Source organism: Harpegnathos saltator, unplaced genomic scaffold (assembly GCF_003227715.2).
Source record: "Harpegnathos saltator strain DR-91 unplaced genomic scaffold, Hsal_v8.6 scaffold810, whole genome shotgun sequence".
Lineage (NCBI taxonomy): Eukaryota > Metazoa > Arthropoda > Insecta > Hymenoptera > Formicidae > Harpegnathos > Harpegnathos saltator.
In genome coordinates this window covers 281,332-308,446 of record NW_020230661.1, presented here as the reverse complement: position 1 = coordinate 308,446, position 27,115 = coordinate 281,332, and the positions used below count along the sequence as shown (strand labels likewise).

General features: G+C 43.5%; 1 protein-coding gene and 1 non-coding gene across 8 annotated transcripts in view; one reads left to right on the top strand and one right to left on the bottom strand.

Moving 5' to 3' along the window:
* Window positions 1-27,115, top strand: part of Nrx-1 (neurexin 1) — a 497,229-nt gene that overhangs the window by 364,927 nt on the left and 105,187 nt on the right. For all 7 annotated transcript variants that reach the window (XM_019845315.2, XM_019845314.2, XM_019845312.2 and 4 more), the window contains 4 exons: window positions 1,628-1,819; window positions 2,791-2,934; window positions 3,467-3,684; window positions 16,355-16,463. In XM_019845315.2, the coding sequence (XP_019700874.2) occupies window positions 1,628-1,819; window positions 2,791-2,934; window positions 3,467-3,684; window positions 16,355-16,463 (663 nt within the window). The remainder of the gene's footprint in view (window positions 1-1,627; window positions 1,820-2,790; window positions 2,935-3,466; window positions 3,685-16,354; window positions 16,464-27,115) is intronic.
* TRNAS-CGA (transfer RNA serine (anticodon CGA)) lies at window positions 2,397-2,478 on the bottom strand. Its single transcript has one exon. It is a non-coding gene; the product is annotated as a tRNA-Ser (tRNA).

Below are 27,115 nucleotides of genomic sequence, written 5' to 3'. Positions count from 1 at the left end.
ATATGCGCGCGCTTGTGTGTGTGTGTATGTGTGCGTGAGTGCGCGCGTATATGTGTATGGTCTCGCCTCCCCTCTCGCGTTTTAATGGAAACGTCTATGCAACTGAATTACACGATCGAACGTTTTTCCGCTTAAAAAACATCGCACGCGCTCCTCCGGCAGCCCTCTCATAGAGCAGGAGCACAATTTTTGCGCAACTCCTCGGAGCCGAAATTAATTAAAGCGCAATAAATGATTACGTTTATGCGCACACGCTTCTTCATTGCGTATTCCAGATCGCGCGCTGATTCTCGGGCTTTTGCGGGGAATTTTCGCAGTAAATTTCATCAACGAGCGGCTCCCGAAAATTTCCGCGTCTGCTCGGTCTTCTCTTCTCTTCTCTCCCCCCCTCCCCCTCCTCTGCCGGTCTATCTTTTTTGTGTCCATCTTTTTTCCCCGTCTCGCTCGTCGAATGTACTCGTGGGATAAATTCATAACTTCAGTCCGACCGCCACATACTACTGCTTCTGCTCTGCCGCGACCACGACCTGTCGCGGTTAGCCGAATTACACGGGCGGTTAATTTGCCGGCGAAACTCGCCTTTGAATTCCAGCTCCGGAGAAGTCCAGGGCAATTTCGTCTTTGCGCTCTTGCAAAACCGCGCGCAAATAACGCGGATTGCTGTCGAGCGCGAGAGAGAAAAGGAAAAGAAAAGAAAAAATTCGGGAAAGATCTCTCTCTCTCTCTCTCTCTCTCTCTCCCCCTCTCTATCTCTCTCTCTCTCTCTCTCTCTCTCTCTCTCTCTTTCTCTCTTTCTCTCTGACTTCCACATCTCTATTTTTTATTGCGTCGCGAGTGTCACTCATATCGCGTTTCGGTCAGTTTCCGACTTTGTTGTTGACGAGTTCGCGACTCCTCATTTCTTTGCCGGTGGTTCGTCGCGCTCGCGCATGCACGATCACAACCGCGTAAATAAGTCCAATCCGATGATCCTTCAATCTGTAAATCTCGCGCCCTCCATCGATCGCAAAATGTCAAAGCGCAGCGTTTTTTACAATCGCGGCATCGGCGAGGGTTTAATTTTCTCGACGTTCGACGAAAGTTGCCGGTCGATAGTATTTACGACAGTACTTTTATTATCGCGGCGATTCTCGCCCGTTTACCGCACGTTAATATTTCATCGAGCTGTCGTCTGCTCTCCCAGTAGAATAACGAGGATGCCCAATTATTGTATAAATCAAAGACTAGATTATTTTTAAGAGTAGAGACGCATTTATTGAACGTTAATTCCCACAATAAATTATTCAATAAGCTGTATTCTTGATATCACGATTTAATGCAATGCGTGGATAAAATTTATCTTTATTTATTTATTTATGAAAATTATTCATTTGGTAAAATACACTTGATGTAAATATTATTAAGAGAAGAAGAAAAGAGAGAAAAGAGAAATGTACGAAGGGCAGAGAAGAAGGAGGAAAGAGGAAAAAGAGGAAAAATCGAAAAAAAAGGGATGTAAGAGAAAAGGAAGGGAAGGAAAACTTTTTCACTTGACTAGTCACTTATTAAAATTTCCCAATATCCTTCTCCCCCCACTCTCTCTGTCACAACTCAAAAGACTAGTAGTAAAAATATGTTGTCCTTGCAGGCGATTCCACGCAATTAGATCTGGACGGTTTGCTGTACATCGGCGGTGTCGGCGCACCCTTTGCCCCGTTAACAGTGCCGCCGGTTTTATGGACGGGCGCTCTTCGACAAGGCTACGTGGGCTGCATGAGGGACCTCGTGATCAATGGGCACCCGGTAGACATCGCCGGCTACGCACAGCAGCAGGATTCCGGTAGGGAAATTTTACAACGGTCAGAACGGCATGCTTCGCATTTTCGCGAAATAATTCACGCACCATAGTCTCGGAATGCGACGTGATCCTTTACTCTATATATCTCTCTCTCTCTCTCTCTCTCTCTCTCTCTCCCCCCTCCCCCCCGTCTGTCTCTTTTCCCCGCGAGCAATTTTATTTTTTCATAAATACAAAGTCTCGGAGTTGTTTTTGCGAAAGGATTAAAAAAAAAGTAGCGCGGAAGATATAATATCGCTCGCAGGATGAATATTCACTCGGCGAGTTCCGCCGCCGTCGTCGAGTAACGTTCAATCGAACGTAAGACTTTCAACAATGCGAATAAAAAGTTATAGCCCCGGAGAGACGTAATCGAGCATGACGGCGGAGCAAAGTGCTCCGCCTCCAGATCGCTGTGGAAAAATATTTTTTTCCTGTCGCGTTCACCCGATGTAACGATCATATTTGTTAACCATTTTTTAACAAAAACACCCAGCGGTGAGCGATCTCGATAGTATCAATGCGGTATGGGTGAAAATGGTGATTTTTCTACGCTGCCGTCGACGAAAAAAAATTCATCCGCTGCGGACAGGATTCGAACCTGTGCGGGCATAGCCCATCAGATTTCGAGTCTGACTCCTTAACCACTCGGACACCGCAGCTCTCGACTGCCTGCTGTTATCTAAGCGACTTATACAGCTATCCACCCCATGATCAGCGACTGCGTCGTGTGTTCCGAATTTTCTTTTTTATCATATTTTACATTATTATTATAATGTTATAACCACGAGAGAATTTATGAATACGGGGGTGTGTGTTCGCTTTGAGGTTAGTTTCGGAGAGAAAAGGGAACGCTTCGAACACATAATTCGCCGATGGGACATTCGAAAAAATTGACGTTACATTTACCCCGATTCGCAAAACTCGCCAAACATCGTCACCATCTTCATTGCGTCCGTTGATCTGTCTTACAGGCGCAGTGAGACCCGCGTGCCACATTCAACCCCCGCACTGCCCCTCGCAGCCGTGCATGCATGATGGCCACTGTCTCGAAGGGTGGAATCGATTTCATTGCGACTGCACGGGCACACCTTTCACCGGACCCACTTGCGGCAAAGGTACGTCATGTCATTTCGAATGGAGTATGCGGAAAAAAGAGACGGGGTGGCGTCGATTCTTTGGGTTAAAACTGAGATGTGGATGGGGAGCTCGTAAGGGTCGTTGATCGGGTCGTCGATGAATTCATCGGTTTGCAAAACGAGTCATTTTGCAGAATTAAGCAATTTCGCTAATTGAAAAGTAGCAGCGATACAGATAACGATGATAAATGAGATAAGAGTAGTGATATCTAGACGCCTTCCTAACCTTAAATGTTTGTTGTGGGGATTTTTAAATAAAAAGTCAAGGTTTCGAGGTTATCACAAAGAGCGTCTTCAACCATTCAGAATTTCATCCATCCATAGATATCTCATTACAATTGAATATGACGTGTTATTTCGTTATTATTAATTAGAAAAATATTCCTTAAAGTTCAATAAACTTTTACAGTTCCCTGACGCTTCTCATGTTCTTTGGATCGAAGAGTAACGGGTCCATTTCGTTTTCTTGAATTTAAACTCACAATTTACGTTCATCTTACGCTTCTTATAGACGCATCTACACTTCATCTGAACGGCACGCAGCAGATGACCGCGCTGATGCCGGAGGACTCCAGGACGCAGGCGGAGGAGGTCATCGTGCGATTCAAGACGACACGGCCGCGCGGTCTTCTCCTAGCGACTAGTCTGGAAAATAACCCCGACCGCTTGCAGATCTACCTAGAGGAAGGCAAGGCGAGGATGCTGATCCACATCGGTGATCGAGAAAAGGTAAAAGCCACGACACACGCATGAGTTTCCCCGCTCATTCAATCGTGAGATATTAGATTTAGCTTTTGCAAGAGATGACATCAATGTCAGTTTTGTAGAAGACATTTCAATCACAGCTATTGTTTCTTAACGCTTTAATATTAATCCATGATATTTAGTCACTTATTAACAATAGGCTCAGTAAAAATCGTGTTAATACTATCTTAAGAATAATTGCCTAAAGATCATCATTTTTGACAAGCGTTGCTTTTGTTTTTTAATCGGAAAATAAACGGCGGCTGAAGGTCATAAAACTTTGATAGGAACTTGTGGTGATGTTACTCCATTAATTAAGACAGGTGAATATTGGTCTAGATGATTCAAAAGTGATGATTTCAATGTTAACGACAAAAATTGCTCGGGACAAGTAAAAAAGCTTAAAAATTTGATTTGCAAGCATTATTGGACGAAAATCCAGCACAATCCACTTCAGAACTTGCTAGAGCATTAAATATTGATCGTATAACAGTTACTAAAAGTTTATATCATATGGGAAAGATTTACAAAGAAGGAAAATGGTTCCACGTCAATTATCGAAAAATGCTATTGCGAACCGGTTGAACACTGGCATTTCGTTAGTCGTCAGATAAAAAATGAAGAGTTTTTTGTGTTGAATTGTTACTGAGGACGAAAAATGGATCTATTTTAATAATTCCAAAAAAAAATCATGAGTTGATCCAGACCAACCAGCAACATTCGGCGCGCAATATTCATAGTTCAAAGGTATTTGGTGGGATCAAGAAAGTGTTGTGTATTATGAACTGTTAAATCCGAATGAAACTGTCACCGCTTGTCGTCATCGATAACAATTATTATACAAATTGAAGCGAACATTGGACCAAAAACGATCACCAATTGCGAGTAAACGGCGCAAAGTGATCCTTCTTCGCGACAATGCTCGACCTCATGTTGCATTATCAGTGAAGCAAACACTATTAGAGCTGGAATGCCAAATCGCACCCCGCGTATTCTTCAGACATTACTCCATCCGATTATCACTTGTTCCTGTTAATGTAACATATTCTAGAAGATACACACTTTCATAACTTGGAAGAGCGCGAAAATTTGTCGAAAATTGGATCCAAACTCCAAAGAAGAATCTTCTTGTCGTCGCGGAGTTTATCTCTTTCCAGAAAGATGGGAAAAAGTTGTAGAAAACGAAGTCGAACGAACGAATTTTGATTAAGGTATTCCTTCATTATCTCGTTTAAGTAAATCAGTTTTTGAGGAAAGAACCTTCAAAAGTAAATCACACTTCTGATACTGCAGCGACGACTTTATCGGCGTATTCTTCACAGAATTTATCGTTGACGCATTGAATGCCATGGCGTATAAGTTCTAAAAGTATCGAAACGAAAATTAATTTTGTTGCCAATAAAACGATATAAAATACACATCTCGAACATAAATAAAACGATATAAAATACGCATCTCGAACATATCTTCTTTCACCATATCTTTTTCACGTATCTTTTCGAATATTACAACACAATTGACATTTTCTCATGATCTACCGCGGTAACGTTTGGACGAATCTTTCTAATGACAAGATTGCACACTTAAAATCCCTCAACATTTTATTTTTCACTATAATGCCATTTGGAAAACGAAGCTCTCTAGAGTAACAATGCATTTATCTATCCTTGATTCAACGATTTACTCAGCAATTCAGTTTAGCGAATCAATAATTCAGTTGTTTTTCTTGTAAAATCGTAAATAGATTTGTTTGCTCCGTAAGAATTCAACGAAGGTAGAGCAAGGGGCAGGAAGAGAAGGGAGAGAATAAAATTGTCCGACAACGTGATGCGCGAGCGGCATTTTATGGGCACCGGTGGAAATCGACACTGCCGCCATGACATACACTCATCGACGCACAAGCTCTCGCGAAATTATCGCACGGCACTTCGCAAATGACACGGCAATTCAATACCGTAGGATCAGAGTACACCATGTCGGAGCGGAGTCTTGACGCGAGAACCTCCGAGCGCCGCTCGAGATACCTCGCGCGAGGACACGTTGTTGTTGAAAGGACGAGATATTGAATTTGACTCTAGACGAATTTTATCCACTTAACGTCAACCGAGCGCATACTCGCAAGTTAAAGGACCGCGCGCGCGGTCTGCGAGGATTTACATTCCCGGGGCGCCTTGGAAGGGGGTCGTCGGGGTTGGGGAGGGGGGGGAGGGGTGCGCTGCCGGCGCCCGACGTAGTCGACGCGAATCGTCTTGTCGTTGCGACGAGAGCGACGTTGTGACGTTAACTTAATACGTCACCCCGCGGCAATCGCTGAGCAAATGACGGGCGGCTCTCGACAACCCTCCTCGTGTAACGGAATATTCTTTCGCACGGAGGCTCGAGTCGCGCTCGAGACACCTTTTTCCCCAAGATGGAGGATCGATAGTGGCGCCACGGCGCGTCGTGAAAAATCTCGCTGGAAAAACGCGGAATTTCACTCCGCCGACGGAGGAAGAAGCAGACGCGTGCGCGCGCGCTCGCGCGCGCAGGATCTCGACTAATCAAAATTCGATTCGAGAGCGCGAGCACATCAGACAGATCGCGCCCCCGTCTTTGTGTCGCGACGATGCCAATCACTCTCCCGGCCGCCGACGGTCGTGACGGCGCTTTTATTCGCTGGCATCTGTCCGCGCGCGTTTGTTAAGCCTCTCGTCTGTGAGCGAACTTGCAATTGATTTGTTTCTTGTCAAAAGAAATTCGATTGCCACCCCCCGTTCCCCGCCAGCGCGCACGTCACTCACAGGCCGCGTTTTTCGAAGCGACTCCGCCGTCGTCGGCTGACGGGAAAAGCGCCTCGGAGCTTGCGGATGCGTAAACGCGACGACGCTCGAGAGCCGAGCCGGGACGCGAAATATTACTTTTATTTCGGGGGCTAAATCGAATCGCGAAGTCTGAAACGCGTGCTCAACTTCCGCGCGACGAGGAGATCGCGCGACGCGCGATTGAATCGACTGCCGCAATCCTCGAAAAGCGCGCGCCTCCCCTCGCTCATACGCGGTTAAAGCCGAATTCTCACTATCTATCAAGGCGGCGACAGACGGGAGATGTATAAAGAAAAACAATAAGAGAGAGAGAGAGAGAGAGAGGGAGATAAAAAATATACAGAGTGTATAAAAAGTACCGGGACGGTGAAATATCTCGAAAACTAAACATTTTAGAAAAAAATATTTTGGATAAAAGTTGTATGGTTGTATGTATAAAAGTTGTATGTATATATCAAGGGGTGTATGAAACAACTGTTTTTTTTTTAACGGAAACCCCAATTTTTTATTATATCATCTTTTTCTATCAATTAATTTGGACGACTTGTCTGAAACATTTTTTTATTTACCTAATACTTTTTGAGATATTTGAGATATTTAAGGAAAACTTGGAAACTTTTTCAATATTAAACTTACCATTTATCGGGAGGAAAAGTGATATTAGACTTTTTTACTCTACCTGGTCTCAAGAATATATTGTTACAATAGTGCCCTAACTTTTCTTAACTTCTCGACCTTTGAAAATTTTGAAATAATCAAATTAAATCATCAAATGTTGTACTTTTTATACACCTTATATATATAGAGGGTGCCAGAACAGAACTTTTATTGATTCGTTCATTTCTTTGTAATCCGGTCAACAATTCAAAAAATTCCGATAATATAAGGAGAGAAATATTAACTTGTTCGCAATATTTTTTCATTTGCCTTCTTTATCCTCTTTTCATGCTATCTCCCTCCCATGTTATACTTTAACTCAAGCGAGAATATTCATATTCTGAGAGGGAAATTTCGCGACCGCTTTCCCATTGTTTCCCCCGCGTTGTCTTCTCTATGCTCCGCGCATTGCATTAATTTAGCGTGCCTTTGATAATTCAATCTTCAATTTTCACAACCGACGGAGACCAACAGCAAGGCGGTCCGCGTGTTAATAACACGGCTCGGGCGCCCGGAATGAGAAAAAATCGACAAGTCGCGCGTCTCGCGACATCTCCTCGTAGATATAATTGGAGACACGCGGGATACGACAATGACGACGACGACGACGACGACGCCGCCGACGACGACAGCGTTTCATACGCGTTCGCATCTCCGCAGATATTCGTTATTTAATCAGTGCGCCCAGTGCGCTCCGTCTCGAGCCCTGTATGTGTGACATGTATATAAGCCCGCGCGCGCGCACGAATGTGCTACGTGCAACGTGGGCTGTCATATACGCGGCTTACGTATGCTGAAACAACATTCTATGCCGACGAACATCGCGCACCGGTAAAATTCCCGGCGAAGCGCGGGACGCCGCGTCGCGCCGTCCCGCCGTAGATAGCGACGTCTCGTTTCACCGTTTCATTATTACGATCGCCGCCCAACGTGCCGTCATTTCTCTCCCCTTTTCGCGTATTCCAATTTGCCGGCTAAGGTTGTTCCGGTGTCCCACGGGAAGAGCGCCGGCTGCCCGAAAATTCAGAGACCCTCGCAAACTCCGTCGACGATCGCGCATGGTAGCCCGCCTTGAAAATACAATGCCGGCAGATCCGGGCAGGTGCCTTCGCGGTGTCATTCCCCTCTCAACGTGCCCCGTGCATACCGCGTCGCCGTCGTCGTCGTCGTCGTCGTCGTCGTTGTCGTCATCGTCAAAAACCGAATCTAGAAAACCCGCTAAGAGATCGGAAAAGCGCGCCGTCAAGGTCGCGGAAAAGCGGCTTCCGTCGGCTGCTCCATCGATCGTTTTCCCGGGAGCCAAATGTATTTCTGAATGCGTCCCTGTGCAAGCCCGTCGTTCACGCAATCTCCCAACTCGCCGTTCCGCCAGCCGCGCCGGCACGTGGAAATACATAACCAATTCTGCAATCGCGACGTTTCCGCTCGGGCGGACGGTAAATCGTCCGATTCGATTCTCGCAGCTTTCTCATTAGACGCCCGCGTAAATGTGTATGCGCGACATTCTTTCTCCTCCTTTTTTCTGCCTCTCCTCCTCCTCCTTCTCCTCCTCCTCCTCCTCCTCCTCCTCCTCCTCCTTCTCCTCCGTTTCCCCCCCTCGGTTTCGTCGCTTCGTTTTCTTGCGCCGCGCGTTTGACGTTTACGGATGCATTCGATTTCTGGGACGTGACGCTAGCCGTTAAAATGTCTCCCAGATACAGCCGGATGGAAGAAAAAAGACCGGCGCGGCGACTCGAATCCAGTTAAACGAACTCAATTTCGGGATTATATACGGCGAATACCAGCCTGACCCGATTCTTCCGACGGCACTTGGTTCTCTCCTCCAAGTCTCTCTCTTGTTCGTGTAGAACAAGCTGAAAATGCGGTTCAATGAAGCGCTCATAAATCTCATTTATCAGATTAATGGTCGCATCTATCATCTGATTTACTTTATCTCCCAGGCGAAGGTAGGAAATCACTTGTGTTTTACGTCACGCGCATTACATCGTCCGTATTGAAAGATCAATTTTTTGGCGCTTGGAAAAACGCGCTTCACTACGCTCGACTATACGTTTCCGTTCGCTCGGTCTCTCACCGCTGGCCGAATGTTGTCTCGTTGAGGTCCGAGTGAAATTATTTTATTCCTGCAGATTCAAGTTCCCACGGCGGATTATCGAGTCGTTTCGATTTTAATTCGATTCGACTCGACCCGATTTGCAGTTTGCGCGAGAGGAAATTCGCGTCACTTCCTAGGAGACTTGGTTCTTGATTTTCCCGCCCTTCTTCTCAGCGTAGGTAGGTGCGATCGGTTTGAAGCTTGTGACGCTTCTCCTCGATGAGTTTCCCATTGCGCATTCCGTTCGTTTAATTAGAAAACGAGCGGCTGAAGATTGGTCATTCGGCCGGCGATATCCGCGGTGAGAAGTTGAAAGATATGCAGGGTGTAACATCAACATACAAGTCAGTACGACGGGTTGCCTGCCCTCATTCGGACGATAATGCAGAGGTTGCCGAAAAAGTCACTCGTTGATTTTGTCGATAACGATATTTGCAGCGCTCCCAGTTATGATGAATGCAATTTATTGTAATTTTGCACCCGAATCGTTTATGATAGGAGCCAAGCCTCATTGGAAACTCCTCATTAGAGTGTAGAATGCTCGTATTCTGAATTCTTTTTAGAAAATGGCTTATGAGTATTCTGATTTGCTTATAAGCTACAAAAACTTCGAAAAACAAACGCTAATTTGATAAAAGGGATATCAAAATACCGAGATTATGTACCGAAGATATATCGCTTAATAGTTATCATTGATTAAGTTGCGACCAATAATTTTTGTTATGTTTGCGTTTCCGGTCGATACATACTTTTGCAGAAGCGGCTCATTCCAAAAGCGGTGGAATACGGTATATAAGGCTTCTAAATATTTCTGTACCCTCTAAAACTGAATCAGTGAAACTCACTTTTAAAGAGTACCATTTCTTTCTAATCTCCAATTCCTATCGAATTTTCCAATGCAAGAAAGAAATTAATAGATACGAAACAAGAAAGTATGTTGCATTATTTACTTCCTAACTTATTATTCTTAAATTCGTAATATTTATTTATCCCTGCTTAGCTTTTTTAAACATTTTTTTTTTAATTTAATGAGACTCGGCTACTATCATAAACGATCACGGTGCAAAATTAGTTGCACTTTTTATAACTGAGAGCACTTCGCTATAATCATATCAATATCATTATTGATAGGATCAATGAATGACTTTTCGGCAATCCCTGCGTTATTATCCGAGAGGAGGTAGGCAACCCGTCATACTGATCTATATGTGATGTTACATGAAATACGCCAGGCGGAACTTATCGAGAAAAGTGTCGGCAACTTTCAATCAGTTTGCATTGAGAGAAAGGTCCAAAGGAAACGAGTCTCCGTGTCGGAATGGCCGATTTCGAAGGATCTCGATGAAATTATCGCGGCATTCTCGCGTCGACGATGTCGGTTCGGCGCCGGCGCATAGTGGAGCCAGATGACATTTTTTGGTTCAAAATTCTCTGGAGATCTGAATTTCCAACCGATCATCGACACCAATGAATGAGGTTGATCCTGAATAAATTCCAAAGAGATCAGTCTAGCCGAAATTTTGAAAACATTATTGGTTCAGGGTTCATGGGTTTAGGGTTTGTCTTAAAAGTTTATCGTTTAAAGTACAGTGGGTCTTGGGTTCGACCTCAATGGGTTCGAGCTTATGGATACTAAATACGAGACCCCAGAACTTATAATCACCTTTTAGAATCACCTTTCTTGGACTATTTGGGGCCCTTAATATGTACGGCTTCATGCATCCACGAGCTGAAAAGTTCTCGGATTGATAGATTCCTAGGTTGATGGGCTTAAGACTCAAAATCCCTCGGTTTTGTGCTTAACGGGCATCTATATTTGATGTTTTTGTATTTTGGGCATATGGGTTTTAGGTTAATGGGTTTCTAGTTCAAGATCGATAAATCTCGAGGTGCTGTTGATTGGTTTCATAGTTTCAATCCGCTGAATACGCTATTAGATGGAAATAAGTGTCAAATAATGAGTATTTCACAAGTTTCTCGCGTTTAACGATAATTTTTCCTCTTTTGGGGCTAGTAATTCGAGAAAAAAATTTAATTTTAAATTTTGACAAAACAGATCTCTTCGGAATTTATTCAGGATCAACCTCATCCATTGGTGTCGATGATCGGTTGAAAATTCAGGTCTTTAGAGAATTTTCAACTAAGAATGTCATCTGACCCCACTGTGCGGCGAAGCGACGACGCGGCGTCGCAGACTCTGCGAGGGCGCAGCCAGTCGCGGAGAGTAATCCGCCGCGCACGCAGATATTAGAGTCTCAGATGTTGCAGGTCGAATTAACAATCTTGAGCCGAAGTCATTTGGAAGTCTCGCGCGCGCAAATGAGGAGCCGCATGTACAGCGCGCGCGCGCGCGTGCATGGACTCGCGCTCCGGCGCGGTAATTTACGGTAATGTTTCAATCTCTGTACCTACACGGACTCGTTAATTGGACGGAATAATTGATACGATAATGCGGCGCCCGGCGATTAGTCTACGGAGAGAAAACCGGATTTCCAGCGCGCGCGCGCGCGAAGTTCGAGAACGTTTCGCGGAAGATTTCAATCACGCCCGCGCGCGCTCTCGCTGATTACAGCGGAGATAATACCGCATCCCCGCGAATTCCGAGATTGTTGTGTATCCTCTGTTTTTAATAATCCTCCTCCCGTCGTTAAGTTCCTTGGGGGATCCGAGCGGGAGGCGAGTCCTCGATCGCGGCGACTTTGCGCGGCGATCGCCTCGTAAAGATTTTACGACGACTGTTAGGCGAGCGAGCGGCGCGCTTTTATCGCTTTCTCGATAGTTGAGCGTTGTTTGATCGCTGTTGATTTAATCGCCGCGAGATTATTACGTTATTCTTTATTTATCCGCCGGTCCCGGCCACCCCGCTCGACTTTGTCGGGTTTATTCGCGATCAAGAGAATTAAAATCCGAGTAAGCGTTGCTCCGGGCTCCCTCTCTCTCTTTCTCTCTTAATACATTTCAAGTCGTTATTTAATAATAAGTTGTTAAACAGTTTACGTTGTATCAATGCCGATTTCGTCTGTCTCATTGAACTTTCAAAGTCAAACTTTTGCTTTAACGATTTTACCCAACTGGCGGGGACGAAAGTCAGAAACGGCGATTTCTCTTTGCAATCTCGTTGCGATCGTTTCCCCGCACCAAGAGAAAGAGACAGTTAATTGCATAACCATTTTCGGGGTGTCGATTTTATTTATTTTTACCCTTCCTAACGAAAAAATACCGCGCATGATCTTGACGCGCGCATAACATTAATTTACCGTGGCCCAGCGTTTACTATAAAAAAATTATTTTACAATCTACAGCCATCAGCTGCAGCCATAATCGCATATACCGGCTACTTCTATCTCTCTCTGTGTATATCCACGTCTGCTCATTCGCGATTTACTCTCCTTGACGGGCTCTCTCGTCCAACATCACGTTCGCGTACGTTCGCACGCGCGCGTGCTGTTTTTTACAATCATTTTCTCAAATATTTGCCATGGAAGATTGCTTCTATCTCGCTCCCACCCCCCTCCTCCTCCCTCGCTCTTTCTCTCTGTCTCTCTCGCGGTTATCTCGATGATACAACGTAAAGTGGTGCTACATGACACGCCTTTCCCTTCGACCGCAACAATCGAACCGTTTCTCGTTACCATTCGGCTTTATTACATGCGCTCGCCCGGCCATGTTTATATGCCGAGCAACAACGGCGCCGTCCGACGCGACCCGATTAAAAAGTGCGATAGAATTTTCACGCAACAGCGTGGCCCAATAATCGATTTCCCGCTGGCGTATCATACAGCTCGATAACACACACACACACACATACACATGCGCGAGCGCTTTGGCGAGCCGTGCGACCTGGGGCAGCGAGAAACCCACTTCCGCCACGTCCCCGATTGCTTCGTCCCGATAAAGAGCTCGTCGATCGGCCACTCGAGATCGCGACAAAACGTCGCTAATTGTCCCATCTACTCGCGGAGATGACCAGTCATCGTTGTTGCCGTCGTCGTCCCGTCGTTTCTTGAATTGCCCGCGCGCTCTTATCTCAAATCGCTCGCTCATTCTCCCTTCACATTCCTCGCTCCTGTGTTGTATTTTACAAAAAAGAAAAAGAAGAAAAAAGAGAAAGAGAGAACGGGAGAGAGTAAGAAAAATCAATAATCTTCCACTCGTCGCTTTATCCTCGTGCTCGCGGAAAGTATTTTAATAAGCTCTTTTTCAGTTGCGCGCACATACGTCGGGCCGCTGGTTAAATTTGCAACGTTATAGATGGCCCGATTTGGGTTTAAATAGAATTCGGAAAGGCCGAGGAAAGAACACGAGTGAACGAGAGAGAGAGAGAGAGAGAGAGGGAGAGAGAACCGGTTCGGCAAAAACGACCGTAACGTTCAATTTATCAGGCCAATTTACCAAGTATCGCATTTCGTTTCGACCGCCGACACTTTGATGAGGTTAAAGCTGATTTCCCTCACCGATAAAAATCCGATAGCATTCACGTTCCTCTTTGCCGCTCCTTCTTCTCCCCTCTTCTTTCTTTTTTTAATTTCAGCTTTAAACACGGGGGGAGAAAGGGAGAGAGAGAGAGAGAGAGAGAGAGAGAGAGAGAGAGAGAGAGAGAGAGAGAGAAAGAGGGAGAGAGAGAGAAAGAGGGAGAGAGAAAGAGAGAGAGAGACAGAGAGAGCGCTCTCGCGCACTCGGCGCAAATTAAACGCGGCCGATCGCGATGTTCGCGCAATAATAATGTTGAACGGCAATAGCAAACGATGCATAGATGACGGTGGATGACAAACGCGCGTCAGGTGTCACGCGACGCATGATATCGTATGTTGCAATGGGGGGTCCAGATAGTGACGAGTTGCTTGGATTTATGAGGCTCGGTCAAATGACAGGCGTCTCATAGAGGTAGTTTATCGATAGCGTTAAACCCATCGCGCTATGACGTTGTTGCTGCAAAATACGATAAAAATTGCCGAGCTCGGCTCGACAGTGTCCGGCGACTATGTCTGTTTTGGGAAAAAGCTTGATAAATTCGCGGAGAGGCAGAGAGAAGGAGTTCGGAAATCTGTCAAAAATCTTAAGGATAACATTTAACATTCCCTAACCAATTTGCAGCGATTGAGTGTATTAAGTACACGCAGATGCTTTAGTACTTTTTCAGCCCTCTAATATAATTATTTAAAAAATTTTTATAAATTATTTTATATATCGAAATATTTTGTAAGGTCGGTATGGAACTTTCTAAGACGTCATTCATTACGATTCACGAGCGCATCAATAAGCTAAACTGCAAGCCGAGTGTATATTTAAAATAAATTTGCACGAGTACAAGATCGAAAAAATGTTAAAAGATTTAGCAAAATCGTTTCCTGGAAAAGAATTCTGAAAAAGCAAGGCAATTAGATTGCCATGTACAATTCCGAACTCTCTCAACTTCCGTCTGTCCAACTCGACTCGTATTAGATATATGCAAAAGTTTTAGTTTTCTTTCAACCCCCTAATGAAAATATTTTAAATTGAAGTATTTTCTCGCCGGTTTGTGTTCTTGTAAGGTCGGTGTTGAATTCTATTCTAAGACGCCATTCATTATGAATCATTGGTGCACATAACCTTAAAAATAACTGTTGATACAATGAGCAACGAAAAACTTTATATTTGCCACTGATGTAGAAGGCTGTCTGACGTCCACCCACGAATATCTGCGTTTAGGATCATCATATATAATCGATTTTCCTTTAGGATTATCATATACAATCTATTTTTCATCGCCAGTAATAATTTTCGACAAAAAATCTTTTTTACACCGTCTGGAAAACAATAAGAGGCGTGTACTTAATCGGCGGATGATGCTGTTTTGCGACAATTCACGCGGCACCTATTTTCCGAGCTTCTGAATTCTTCTCATGCAATCGCCTTGAAGCTGTTGCTTGGTCAACTCTGAGCTGTTCTGCAAGTTCTCCTCGTGTTTGGGACGAGTTTTCATTCAACAATGTTTCCAAATTGTCGACTCAAACTTTCGTGGCATTGCAGAGCGCGGACGATCACTCTCACGTCAAAATCACCGTCTTTAAAGGGACGAAAGCAATATTTGCACTATTGTGGGACACAATATTTGCCCCGGGAACAGAGCAAATGGATTCACGTGCTTTAGCAGCGTCTTTTCCTTGCTGGAATTCATGTCGAATGCAGTGTCGAATATAAAGTTTTCCGCCGCTTATTGTATCAACTGTTATTTTTAAGATTATGTATCTCAATGGATAATGAATGACGTTTCAGAAAGTTCAATATCAACTTCACAAAAACGGTGGGCAAATATTTCAATTTAAAATAATAAAATAAAATAATAATAAAATTAAATAATAATAGTAATAAAATAATAATAAAAATAATAAAATAAAAAATAAAATTTTATTAGAGGACTGAAGAAAGACTAAAACTTTTGCATACTACACCTAATATCTCGGAGGGATCTAGATGCGCGTTTAATAATGTTTTTGCTATTGTGGGCTTCGTAATATACTTAACAAGCGCGTAACAAACGAGTTTATCAAAGAAATTGCGACTGCCGATGGCATAATTTGTTAAGTCTTGTCGGCGCGAATAACGTCGAAACGAGTGTGCGCGATTTTTCCACATGCTTTTTCGTCTTCGCTCTGTCGATTCCTCATTGCGCTTAATTTTAATTCGAAACCTCAGCTGTCGCAAGTAATAGCGACGTTGCGGACAATATCGCCTCAACCGAGAACCAGGAAGTCAGTCGGCTTTGCTTGCTTACCAATCAACAAGTGGAAGGCGGGGTTCGAATAAAAATTGATAAGAATAAAGGATCGTGCGACAGGGCGGCGATGTGAGCGAGAGCGAAATGTGAGTGAGCTCTTCGTCGTTTGTAGGAAAATCGTGTAGAAGAGACACACCCTCGCTTTGACGCGATCCTCTCCGAAAGAACAGAAGAGCCCAGCGCTCATGCTTCGGCTCTGTTCGACTCTGCGTATTTTCAATCGGCGATTCAAAACACACACACACACACACACACACAGTTTAGAACGAAAGAAGCGATTCAATTGATGCAAACCGCCCGCGCCGTCGGAGACTCGTTATCATCAGCTTGATCTCCCACTTGCAGATCCTGGTGGCTGGACAAGGTCTCAACGATGACATGTGGCACACGCTGAGGTTCTCCAGACGGTCCAACTCGCTGAAGTTCCAGGTTGACGACGAACCAGCGGTGCGAGGTGCGTATGTATGTGTCGCGAAACGCGGATATTGCGGCGCGGAATGTCATTCTCTCCATGCCGCATCGCCCGCGCGGTTGAATTCATATTAATATTTACGGGACTTTGTGTGTTGTAAGGGCCGGTTAAATGTAAAATGTGATAAAGTGTCGGGAAGTGGGAAGGAAGGCCGGTTAATTTAAACGGCAGACGTGAACTGCATTATTAACGCGGCACCGGGAAACGGGATGCCATTGGGCGTACAAAATGCGGCAAATTGTATGTCGGTACCAGATGCAAAACAGTTGATTGGTTTGGTGCAGCGGCGACGGTGCGAGCGGCGTCATCGATCGCAAGGTGCAAGGGACAGCGGGAAGAAAAAGACAATTCTATTTCAGCGCGTTGACAGACGCGGCAGACAGAGAATTCAAAAGCGCACTTCTCGTCCCGCCCCGCTCTACGTACCTACCGTTGCCGTCGCTGCAAAAAGCAATCGCTTTCTGCTGAGTAGAGAGGGAGAGAGAGAGAGAGAGAGAGAGAGAGAGGAAGGAGAAACGCGCGAAATAACGTCGGATAATTGACCGACGACAATTATCCAGCCAATTGTCGATTCTACGTCATTTGTGTTTGTCACTTTAACTTGATCCACTATTATTTTACCCCGCGACGACGCTGAGCCAAAGTCGGAATGTTGGTCAGCGCAGTTTGTTACCTCTTTCTTTTTTCTTTTACGTCAAAGCGAGCGTTTCCTCTGCCTTTTCTCTCGTGCCTTTGTCCGTCTTTCGTTTCCGTAATTTCTTTATTCATTTATTCTTGTTAATTCCCGCTCAAATTCCCCGCATTTCTTTCTGTCCTTAATGGCCAACGAACGATGAGTAAAACTGATGCGAATATTTCTCACAATATCGGTTTTGCTCGCGGTAGTTAAGGGACTCGGACGAAAATCCAATTGTCCGCTCCGATCGCCCGGTCGACGCTTTATTCCCGTTAATTTCAATTCAAATCCGCAATGAAACGCGTCATCTCTCAACTACATTCCCGCGAATCGAGCCTCTCTGCCTTCGCTTCTCGGCTCGTTACGCGGCTGGCTCGCGCACATCCGTTATACATCGCCGTAATTCCTCGGTAAACAGCCCGTAATAGAATTTCATAAAATGTACATGTGACCGCAAGCGCGGTAGCGATAAATCTATTAAGCGGCGCTCGCGTAGCGTGTAGTAGCCAAGTATCGACACGAGCACCTTTGCTTTTACCGTAATCAATATACCGTTTTCCCGCGCGCGCGCGCGCGCGCGCACGCGTGCTAAAGCTGTTACACGCAGGCGGTAAGATCGCCCTGTAATTAAAGCCGAATTAGCGCTCGCTACGGGAGCAAAGGGAGAAAATTGAATCGAGATCTCCCATGCCGTTTTTCCGATGCTGAATCTCCCCTCCCCCCTTCCTTCCTCTCTCTCTCTCTCTCGCTCTCTCGCTCTCTCGCTCTCTCGCTCTCTCGCTCTCTCGCTCTCTCGCTCTCTCGCTCTCTCGCTCTCTCGCTCTCTCGCTCTCTCGCTCTCTCGCTCTCTCGCTCTCTCGCTCTCTCGCTCTCTCGCTCTCTCGCTCTCTCGCTCTCTCGCTCTCTCTCTCTCTCTCTCTCTCTCTCTCTCTCTTCTCTCTCTCTCTCTCTCTCTCTCTCTCTCTCTCTCTCTCTCTCTCTCTCTCTCTCTCTCTCTCTCTCTCTCTCTCTCTCTCTCTCTCTCTCTCTCTCTCTCTCTCTCTCTTGTCCTCCCAGACTCGTCATCTCTGATTCATTTCTCAGGCATTTATTTTCGGTCTACAGTTGATTGTCATTTCGTGTTCTCGCAGAGACTCATATCGAGTCGGGACGCTAAATAAATTCTACCGCTCGATCGCACATACGTGGTGCATTTAGCCAGCAAACGTCGTGTCGTTTGTTTGCTGTATACGATGCTCGGCCGCGCGCGTTCTGTCTTATTTATCGAAACCGTTTATGTTTGCTCTATTGACATTTATTATACGCCACGCGCCCGTGACAATTCACTTTGAAATATGAAACAAATGCCCGACGGCGAGCCGCGGCAAATTATTCATTCGAGATATGTTTTCGAGCCGCACGCTCCTCGCCCTGCTCTTTTACCGTGCAGATTACCCTCTTGTTTAATGTGCCCACTTTACGACCAAATACTCCTCTTTTTGCCGCTCTCGCGCTATCAAGAGTATTTACTTCGCTTTTATCCGCGTGAAAGGAGGAAACGAACGGATGGCGATACACACATACGACCGACGAGACGATTCCTCGTCAAAGGGCGCGTAAGACTCGGACCCGGCAGTCACCTCGCCGGGCTGTAAAAACGTCGGCGACGCGGGCTACAACTTTTTCTTTTTTTTTTTGAAATCTTATACGTCGCGTTACAAGTTTCCGCAGGGAGAAATTCTCCAATTCCTCTTGGTCCTCCTCCTCCTCCTCCACCCGCTCTCGCGACGTCTCTCGATGCGACGGCCACTTTGCACGTCACATCGATTGCACCGGCTCGAATAAGGATTCTTATGCACCGCATGCATGTGTACGTTTGAACTTCTCGCCGCGCAAGGCGAGAGGCAACCCACGCGAGGGAGCAATATCGTATTTCAAAATCCCTATTTAGCATAAATATCTGACGGCGGCCACAAAATTCCGCGCCAGCCGCAGAGCCGGGCGAGAAAGAAGTAGGAAAATGTGTATAGACAGATATACATACAGACTGAAAGAGAGAGAGAGAGAGAGCGAGAGAGCGAGAGAGCGAGAGAGCGAGAGAAAAAGAGAGAGAGAGAGAGAGAGAGAGAGAGAGAGAGGGAGAGAGACACGCGATAATACGGAATGTAAAAACGACACGAAGCGTTCGCCTCGCACGAGCCTGTCCTGCCGCGAACGCGATCTCGCACACTCATCGCATGATTAATCGCGACACTCGCCCCCGTAACGATCCCGTAATTCTATTTAATTTCCATTATTATTCCTGGACAGGGAAAGGGAAGGGGAAGCGTTAAAAACGCCGTCGATAATCACCCTCGAGTCGCGCCGCCTGCGCCGCGGCGCTCGGCGAATCCGAGGGGAGAGTTGTCGGTATTTCCGATCGTCCGTAAAGAGCGGCCCTCTCGTCGGGAAATAAGAAGTCGGGCCCGAACATTTCCCAGGAGTCATTATCCGGCGCCGCGCGCGGAAAGATAAGCACAAACAACGATAGATGAGACTGCCGATCCTAATTATCTCGCGGCGGAGTTATAGCGTCCTCGAAATTGGGAAACCGAGATATCTATACAGAGTGTGTAAAAAGTATAGGGACGGCGAAATATCTCGGAAACTAAGCATTTTAGAAAAACATATTTCCGACGAAAGTTATATGGTTTCAAGGATAACATAAAACAACTATATCGATTTGTTTACAGATGACGTCACTTTCGAGATATTCACTGGATCATGGAAACCCTAATTTTTTATTGTATCATCTTTTTCTATCAATCATCTTTTTCTATCGATTAATTTTAGCAACTTTGGTCTGAAACATTTTTATTTGCCTAATTTTTTTTATTGGCCTAATGTTTTGTTACATATGTAAGGAAAACTTTTGGTAACTTTTTCAATATTTAGCTTACGATATCTCGCTATTTGTCGGAAAAAAGTGGTACTATACTTCTTTACTCTATTTGGTTTCAAGAATATATTGTTGCAATAACGCTCTGACTTTTGTTAATTTGATGATTTTGAAGTTTACAAACTCGATAAGTTAATACAAGTCAGAGCACTATTGTAACAATATATTCTTGAGACTAAATAGAGTAAAGTCTAGTACTATTTTTTTTCCGACGAATGCTTAGCGAGATATCGTAAATATTGAAAAAGTTGTCCTTAAATATCCCAAAAAATATTAGAAATAGCAAATAAGAAAATGTTTCAGACAAAAGTTGTCTAAATTAAATGATAGAAAAAGGTGATATAATAAAAAGTTGATGTTTCTATTTAAGAAAATTAATGATCAGTGAATATCTCGAAAGTGGCGTTATCTGTAAACAAAATGATATAGTTATTTTATATCCCGCTTGAAACTTACAACTCTTGTTCAAAATCTTTTTTTCTAAAATGCTCAATTTTCCAGATATTTCGCTATCCCGGTACTTTTTATACACCCTATATATTCATGAGAATCGCGCACGCATGTTTGTGTGTGTGTCCGTATGTACGAGTGTATTCGGTGGAAGAAAAGAGGAGAATATACAGACGCGGAAAGCTCGGAAAAGAGGGAGCGAGAGAGGCAGTGGGAGAGAGATAGAAAGAAAGGAAGAGAGAGAGAGAGAGAGAGAGAGAGAGAGAGAGAGAGAGAGAGAGAGAGAGAGAGAGAGAGAGAGGAAGAGTAAGGATTAACTGCACCGCACGACCAAATTGCCCCGGGCGTATAAATACAGATGTACATGCGAGGGTGGATTCGCCATGGAGAGGATTCCCCTCCGATAATCAATTCCCACATCCAGATTTATCAGTCGCCGGGTTCACCGCGGCGAATCATTCGGTCTACCGAGATTTACTGCGCGAACGTCGTAGGACACGTGGTCGCCGCGGCGTGGTGAGATTTCCTCGCGCGGAAACGACCCCCCCGTCCCCCTCGATCATCGCAGCCACGCGATATGATGCTCGGCTCGTCGTCGATGTTGTTATTTGTTGTCGAAGCGTCGAGTCGGGGAAATCGCTATTTTGACGATCATCCTGCCTCTTTCCGGCCAAACGAATCGTCGGGAAAAAGCCAGCTGACTTTCGTGAAGAATTTTCAGCGGGGGAAATTGCAACAATAATTCGTCCAGGAGGCGCTTGATGTTAATTTTGACTCTCGTCGGAGGAACGTGCGTTTCGTCGATTCACTCGATGAAAATACATCGTCACCGCATATCATAGCAATGTCGATTGCAGTTTCAACTCAGCGCGAGCAACGACCCCTGGAGATAATTCGACGAGCGAGTCGAGTCGAGCGATCGCGCCAACTTGTCCGCGCGCTTGTCGCGGATTTGAATAATTAATGAGGATCGCCGGGAAAGTTCCGCAAGATCGACGACGCGGACGCGCGAAATTAAAAATTTCCCCGGCGATTTTTCACGGCAACTTTCGAGCACCTCGCCGTCGTGCAAGTTGTATAAATGGGGCCAATGGCGGATTAGAAACTGCGCGATGGTCTGTGTCGCAAAATACAACGAGTTTCTGGGAGCTAAAAACTTAGGACGTATGTTATGACTTGCCGCGAGTTCTCAGCACTTTAAATTATCGATATGATGGAGAAGGAGTGAGACGGAGAGAGAGAGAGAGAGAGAGAGAGAGAGAGAGAGAGAGAGAGAAAGAGGAGAAGCAAAACTTTGAAATGTTGCTCCTATATCGGTAACATGCAGCTTTCGCAAATATTTTGCACTTCGCTCACACGCGAGCTCGAGGTTTTTTTAACCCTTTGAGGCATAGTGGTAAATATAGGGGAGATGAGAGACAGTTGGGACAATTTCGACATTTTATTTTTTGTAGCCTGTTTTTCAAAATTTTATGACACCAATAATTGACATTTATTTCTTAGAGTATTCTGAAGTAATTTATATATTTTTCAAATGATATATCTTTTTGATAAGTAAGGAATTAATAAAATTGTAAAGTTAAATTTTGTCTCAGTTTTTCCCCATACCAGGGAGAGATGGGACAGATGGTAGGGAGACTTGGGACACAATAATAAAAGTAACTATAATGTAATTATTAATGCATATTTATTATTTTTGACATTAACTTTCACATTTACGATAGTTAGGCATCATCATAAATCACATATAACTTAAATTAACTTAAACTGAGCTGAAATTAAAAGACCTTTATTACAAGATTTAACATTTTGTAATATATTCTCTCATATTTATGAGAAGATCAAATTGAAATTATTCGAGATGATCTTAAAAGTAGCACTACAAAAACAAATAATAATTACTCTTTTTTTTTCATAAAAACTAGAATCGATTAATATCGAGAACACAAAATAAACATATTATTTTATTAAAAAACAAAATAAAGACATTATAAATTGGTATAGTAGATTACAAAATTGTGGTAAAGATATTTCGAGGTTAAAAATGTCTCTGTTTGGGATGTCCCAACTCTCCCTTACCGTCCTTTTTACATTAAAACGGTTGCAAAAGAATTTAGGTTAAACATTCAGGCTATATTATAATTGCATTGCTTAAGAACTACATATTAGAATGTGTTGAATGAAATTCTGATAAAATGCAACTATCAAAAGAGATATCACAAATATTAAATAAGGAAAATAATTACTTTTGATAGTAAAAAATGATTTTAGTTACCTCTAATTAAAACTAAGCGTTTTATAACCTGCTTGACGAAATATTCATATACCTTGCATAGGAGAGCATCAACTGTGTTTTGGTCAAAAGTTTATTACCAACTGTTATAAAGAAAATAACACTGTCCCAACTCTCCCTCATCTCCCTTACTTATTACCACCTATTTATTCTCACATTTTCATGAAATATATCATGTTTGAGGGATTCTTGTCGGGTTTTTTGCGTTTTTCAGTTTCTTATATGATATGGGAACATACATGAAAGGTTGAAAAGTGTTTTATATAAGTTGTCCATTTATTATAAATAAACAAAGTGTGAAAAATACACTTTTTACAGAAAAAGTAATTTTCCACGAACTATAAGTGGTTGTTTTGCTCAAAATTAAGATTTGGGGGTTTTTAGGGTCGCTGATTACGAATCTGAGGTCCAAATTCCAAAATTAATTTTCCAAGATGGCGGATTCAAGATGGCAGATCATAGAATTTTTACTAAATTAGCTGAAATTGTATTCTGGTTAGTTTTTGAGGTCGCTGATTACGAATCTGAGGTCCACATTCTAAAATTTATTTTCCAAGATGGCGGATCATAACATTTTTATATGATTAGCTGAAATTGTACGTTGGTTAGCTTTCAAGGTAGTTGATTACGAATTTGAGGTTCAGAACTCATTGTCACCGAAATTATCGCGATTTTTCATATTTATGGCCGCTATCTTGAATTTCGAAAATCTGATAACGGATTCGTAATCAGCGAGCCCAGAAACTCCCGTATATAAATTTTCATGTGATTCGGATTTTCTGAAAAACACGTGCCTCAAAGGGTTAATGCGTCTCCTGCCGAGCCAACTTTATATCACTCGTCACGTGACTCATTAGTGACTCATGTCGGGGTGTTAGCATATTTATTTCAAGAGCAAATTTCTTTTAAAAACGAATACGACGTTTGAAATTGAATTTTGAACTTTCTGTCGATTCGGCTTTTCGAAGCTTCTTAAATTGAAGCCGCGAATTTGATCGAGAGATTCGAACTCTCTAAGCTCTCAGGAGGGCTAATTTTGGGGTGCGCAACAAAGGAGTACTTTCGACGTCTCGGGATTTCGAATATTGAGACGTTTAGACATCCCAATATTCGAATATCCGCATTGTGAGGTTCGACTATGCCTCGAAGCTCCGGAAATTTGAAGCTTCAATGCTGCCAAGAACCGAAGCTTCGAGATATACGATCGTAATTTGCAGCCCTAGACGATTTCAATTCAAATGTAAATTATACTCGATCCAAATTCGGATCATCAAACAAATAAATGTAATTCGCGATGTAACTGTTGGCTAGCTCGTCTTGTCGGCTCTCTATCGGCTGCATATTTAATTTATTATAATCAATCGGCTGTGTGCGTTTTACGCGCAAATTAGACGCGGTAATATTACAGATCGCTGGCGGTCGTCGCGTCAGTCAACATTAAAGAGCTCGAGTTTGTTTCGAGCAGCGCTAGATTCCGCCGGTCCCTATTAAACGCTTAACAGATCACGCCGTGTTTTCGATCGTCCCTCAGTGAAATCACTCTCGACCATTTGGCGCGACTTTTTGATTTCGACGGAGCTTGAAATTTTCATCCGGCGAGCTCGCCGCCGGATAAATTACAAATTTCCCGCAGGTGCCATCGGCTGCAATCACAAATTCAAAATGCGCCGCGCGCGGCGCGCCCGCTTTTGCATTCCGCCGGCGACTCTTCGGATCGGGACGCTCTTATGAATGCTAATCGAAGATTTTCCAAGACCGCGGCCGTTATTGCGCCACGTCGGTGTGTCAGTTGCCGGAAAATATCAACGGACCGGAATTTCGTTTGCGGAGCGGCAAGGAGCGCCGACGACGCCCTGAGCGGCGCAGCCGCGCGGGATGGCCGTCGGACACGAGCGATAAAACACTTTCGCGTAACGATTCGACGATAAAGTGTTACGGATAAAGTGTAACGCGACTTTATACGGTTAAAGAGACGCTTTATCGGCGAACGCAAGCCGTACTTGCAACCTGCGCGCGCGCGCGCGCAGTAATCTTTCTCCAAACACGATACTTTTATAGTAATATCGCCTGAATCTTCCCCTCGGATTCCCGGCGAGCGAAACAGCGTTGGGAAATAAAGCGTTACCTCGACTCCACTACCGTTACAAATTAGCCGTTCTCAGGAATGATTTTGTCAAACGCTAATATCTATTTTAGTAGCACCATTTGTTTTTCTTTGCTAACGATAATGTCAATACGATTATACTTAGGGGGTGACGGGGTAACGATAATGTTAACGAGCCATTTTTTAAAACGAGCAAGGGTAAGAAATTACTTCCCTCGACGCGAGCAACGAATTACTTCTTTCGATGAGTGAGGGCAATGAACGATTTTTGATGAATGAGTAACGAGTGACATTTATTTATTAGGGGTGTGATTTAGTTCTGACGATTTTTTCTCAAAAAAGCACGTGGGAAAGATATGGCGGAAGAAAGGGTGTGACTCGAGATGCGTGTGTATTTTATATCGTTTCGTTGGCTGTAAAATCAATTTTCATTCAAATACTTTTATAACTTATATGTCATTGATGACCACATCGTGGCATTCAACGTGTCAACGATAAATTCTATGAGGAATACGCCGGTAAAGTCGTCGCCGAATTATTAGGCGTGTAATTTGGTTTTGAGGGTTCTTTTTTCAAAAACTAATTTATTTAAATGAGATAATGAACGAATACCTTAATCGAAATAATTTCCTTCGTTTTCTACAACCTTCTCCTATCTTTTTGGCAAGAAATGGACTCGGTGACAGTAAAAAGATTCTTCTTTAGATCCAATTTTTTTTATTCAATTTTCGAGTTGATCCAATTTTCAACAAATTTTCGCATTTGTTCGAAGTTATGAAAATGTGTATCCTTTAGAGCAGGGGTTCCCAACCGGGAGTGCTCGCACCCCCTGGGAGTATGAAAAAACTTTCTTGAGGGTGCGAGGAAAAATGATTGTAATTGATAATGATTAAGATGAATTATGGAATCATCCGGCATTTTTACCATCAAATTAAAAAAAATGTTATTAAAATTAAATATTTTTTACGTATCTATACGTATATATTCATTACGCATCACTACGCGACGCTTGATATCATGGATAGTAATTTTATAATATTAAACTGATAATTAATTTCTATAAAACAATACTATGTAATAATAAATGTTGATAATAAATTATTATAAATCAACTTCTTACCTTAAAACCCTAACGACTAATATTTACCATAAATAATATTTACCATAAATCATACGAATAATTTTTTTTTTGTAGAGGGTGCGAAGGTTCATTCATAAAATTTTAGGGGTGCGAAATATAAAAAGGATTGGGAAACCCTGGTCTAGAGCATGTTACATCGATTGGAACGAGAGATAACCGAATGGAGCAATGTCTGGGGAATACGCAGGGTGCGATAAAACTTGCCATTCTAGCTCTAATAGCGTTTCCTTCACTGATATTGCAATATGAAGTCGAGCGTTGTCGCGAAGAAGGATCAATTTGCGTCGTTTACTCGCAATTGCTGATCGTTTTTCGTCCAATGCTTGCTTCAATTTGTACAATTGTTGTCGATGACGATCAGCGACAGTTTCATTCGAATTTAACAGTTCATAGTACACAACGCCTTCTTGATCCCACCAAATATACAGCAATACCTTTGAACCGTGAATATTGCGCCTTGAAGTGAATGTTGCTGCTTGGCCTGGATCACTCGGGCTTTTCATTTCCAGTAACAATTCGATACAAAAAACTTCATTCTTTGTCCGGCGATTAACGAAATGCCAATGTTCAATCGATTCGCAATGGCATTTTCCGATCATTGATGTGGAACGCAGTTTCCTTCTTTGTGAATCTTTCCCATATTGTACAAACGTTTACATAGTAACTCGTAGTAACTAAGTCGTACGATCGACATTTAATGCTCTGGCAAGTTCTGAAGTGGATTATGTTGGATTTTCGTCCAATAATGCTTGCAAATCTGCATTTTCAAGCTTTTCTGGTTGTCCCGAGCGATTTTTGTTGTCAACATTGAGATCACCATTTTTAAATCGTCTAAACCGATATTCATGTGTCTAATTGATGGAACAACGTCATTACAAGTTTCTATCAGATTCCTATGATCTTCAGCCGTCGTTTTCTTCTGATTAAGAAACAAAAGCAAGGCGTGTCGAAAATGCTCTTTAGGAAGCTTCATTTTTAAGATGGTATTAACACGATTTTTACTGCGTCTGTTGTTAGTAAATGACTAAATATCATGAATTAATATTAAAGAAA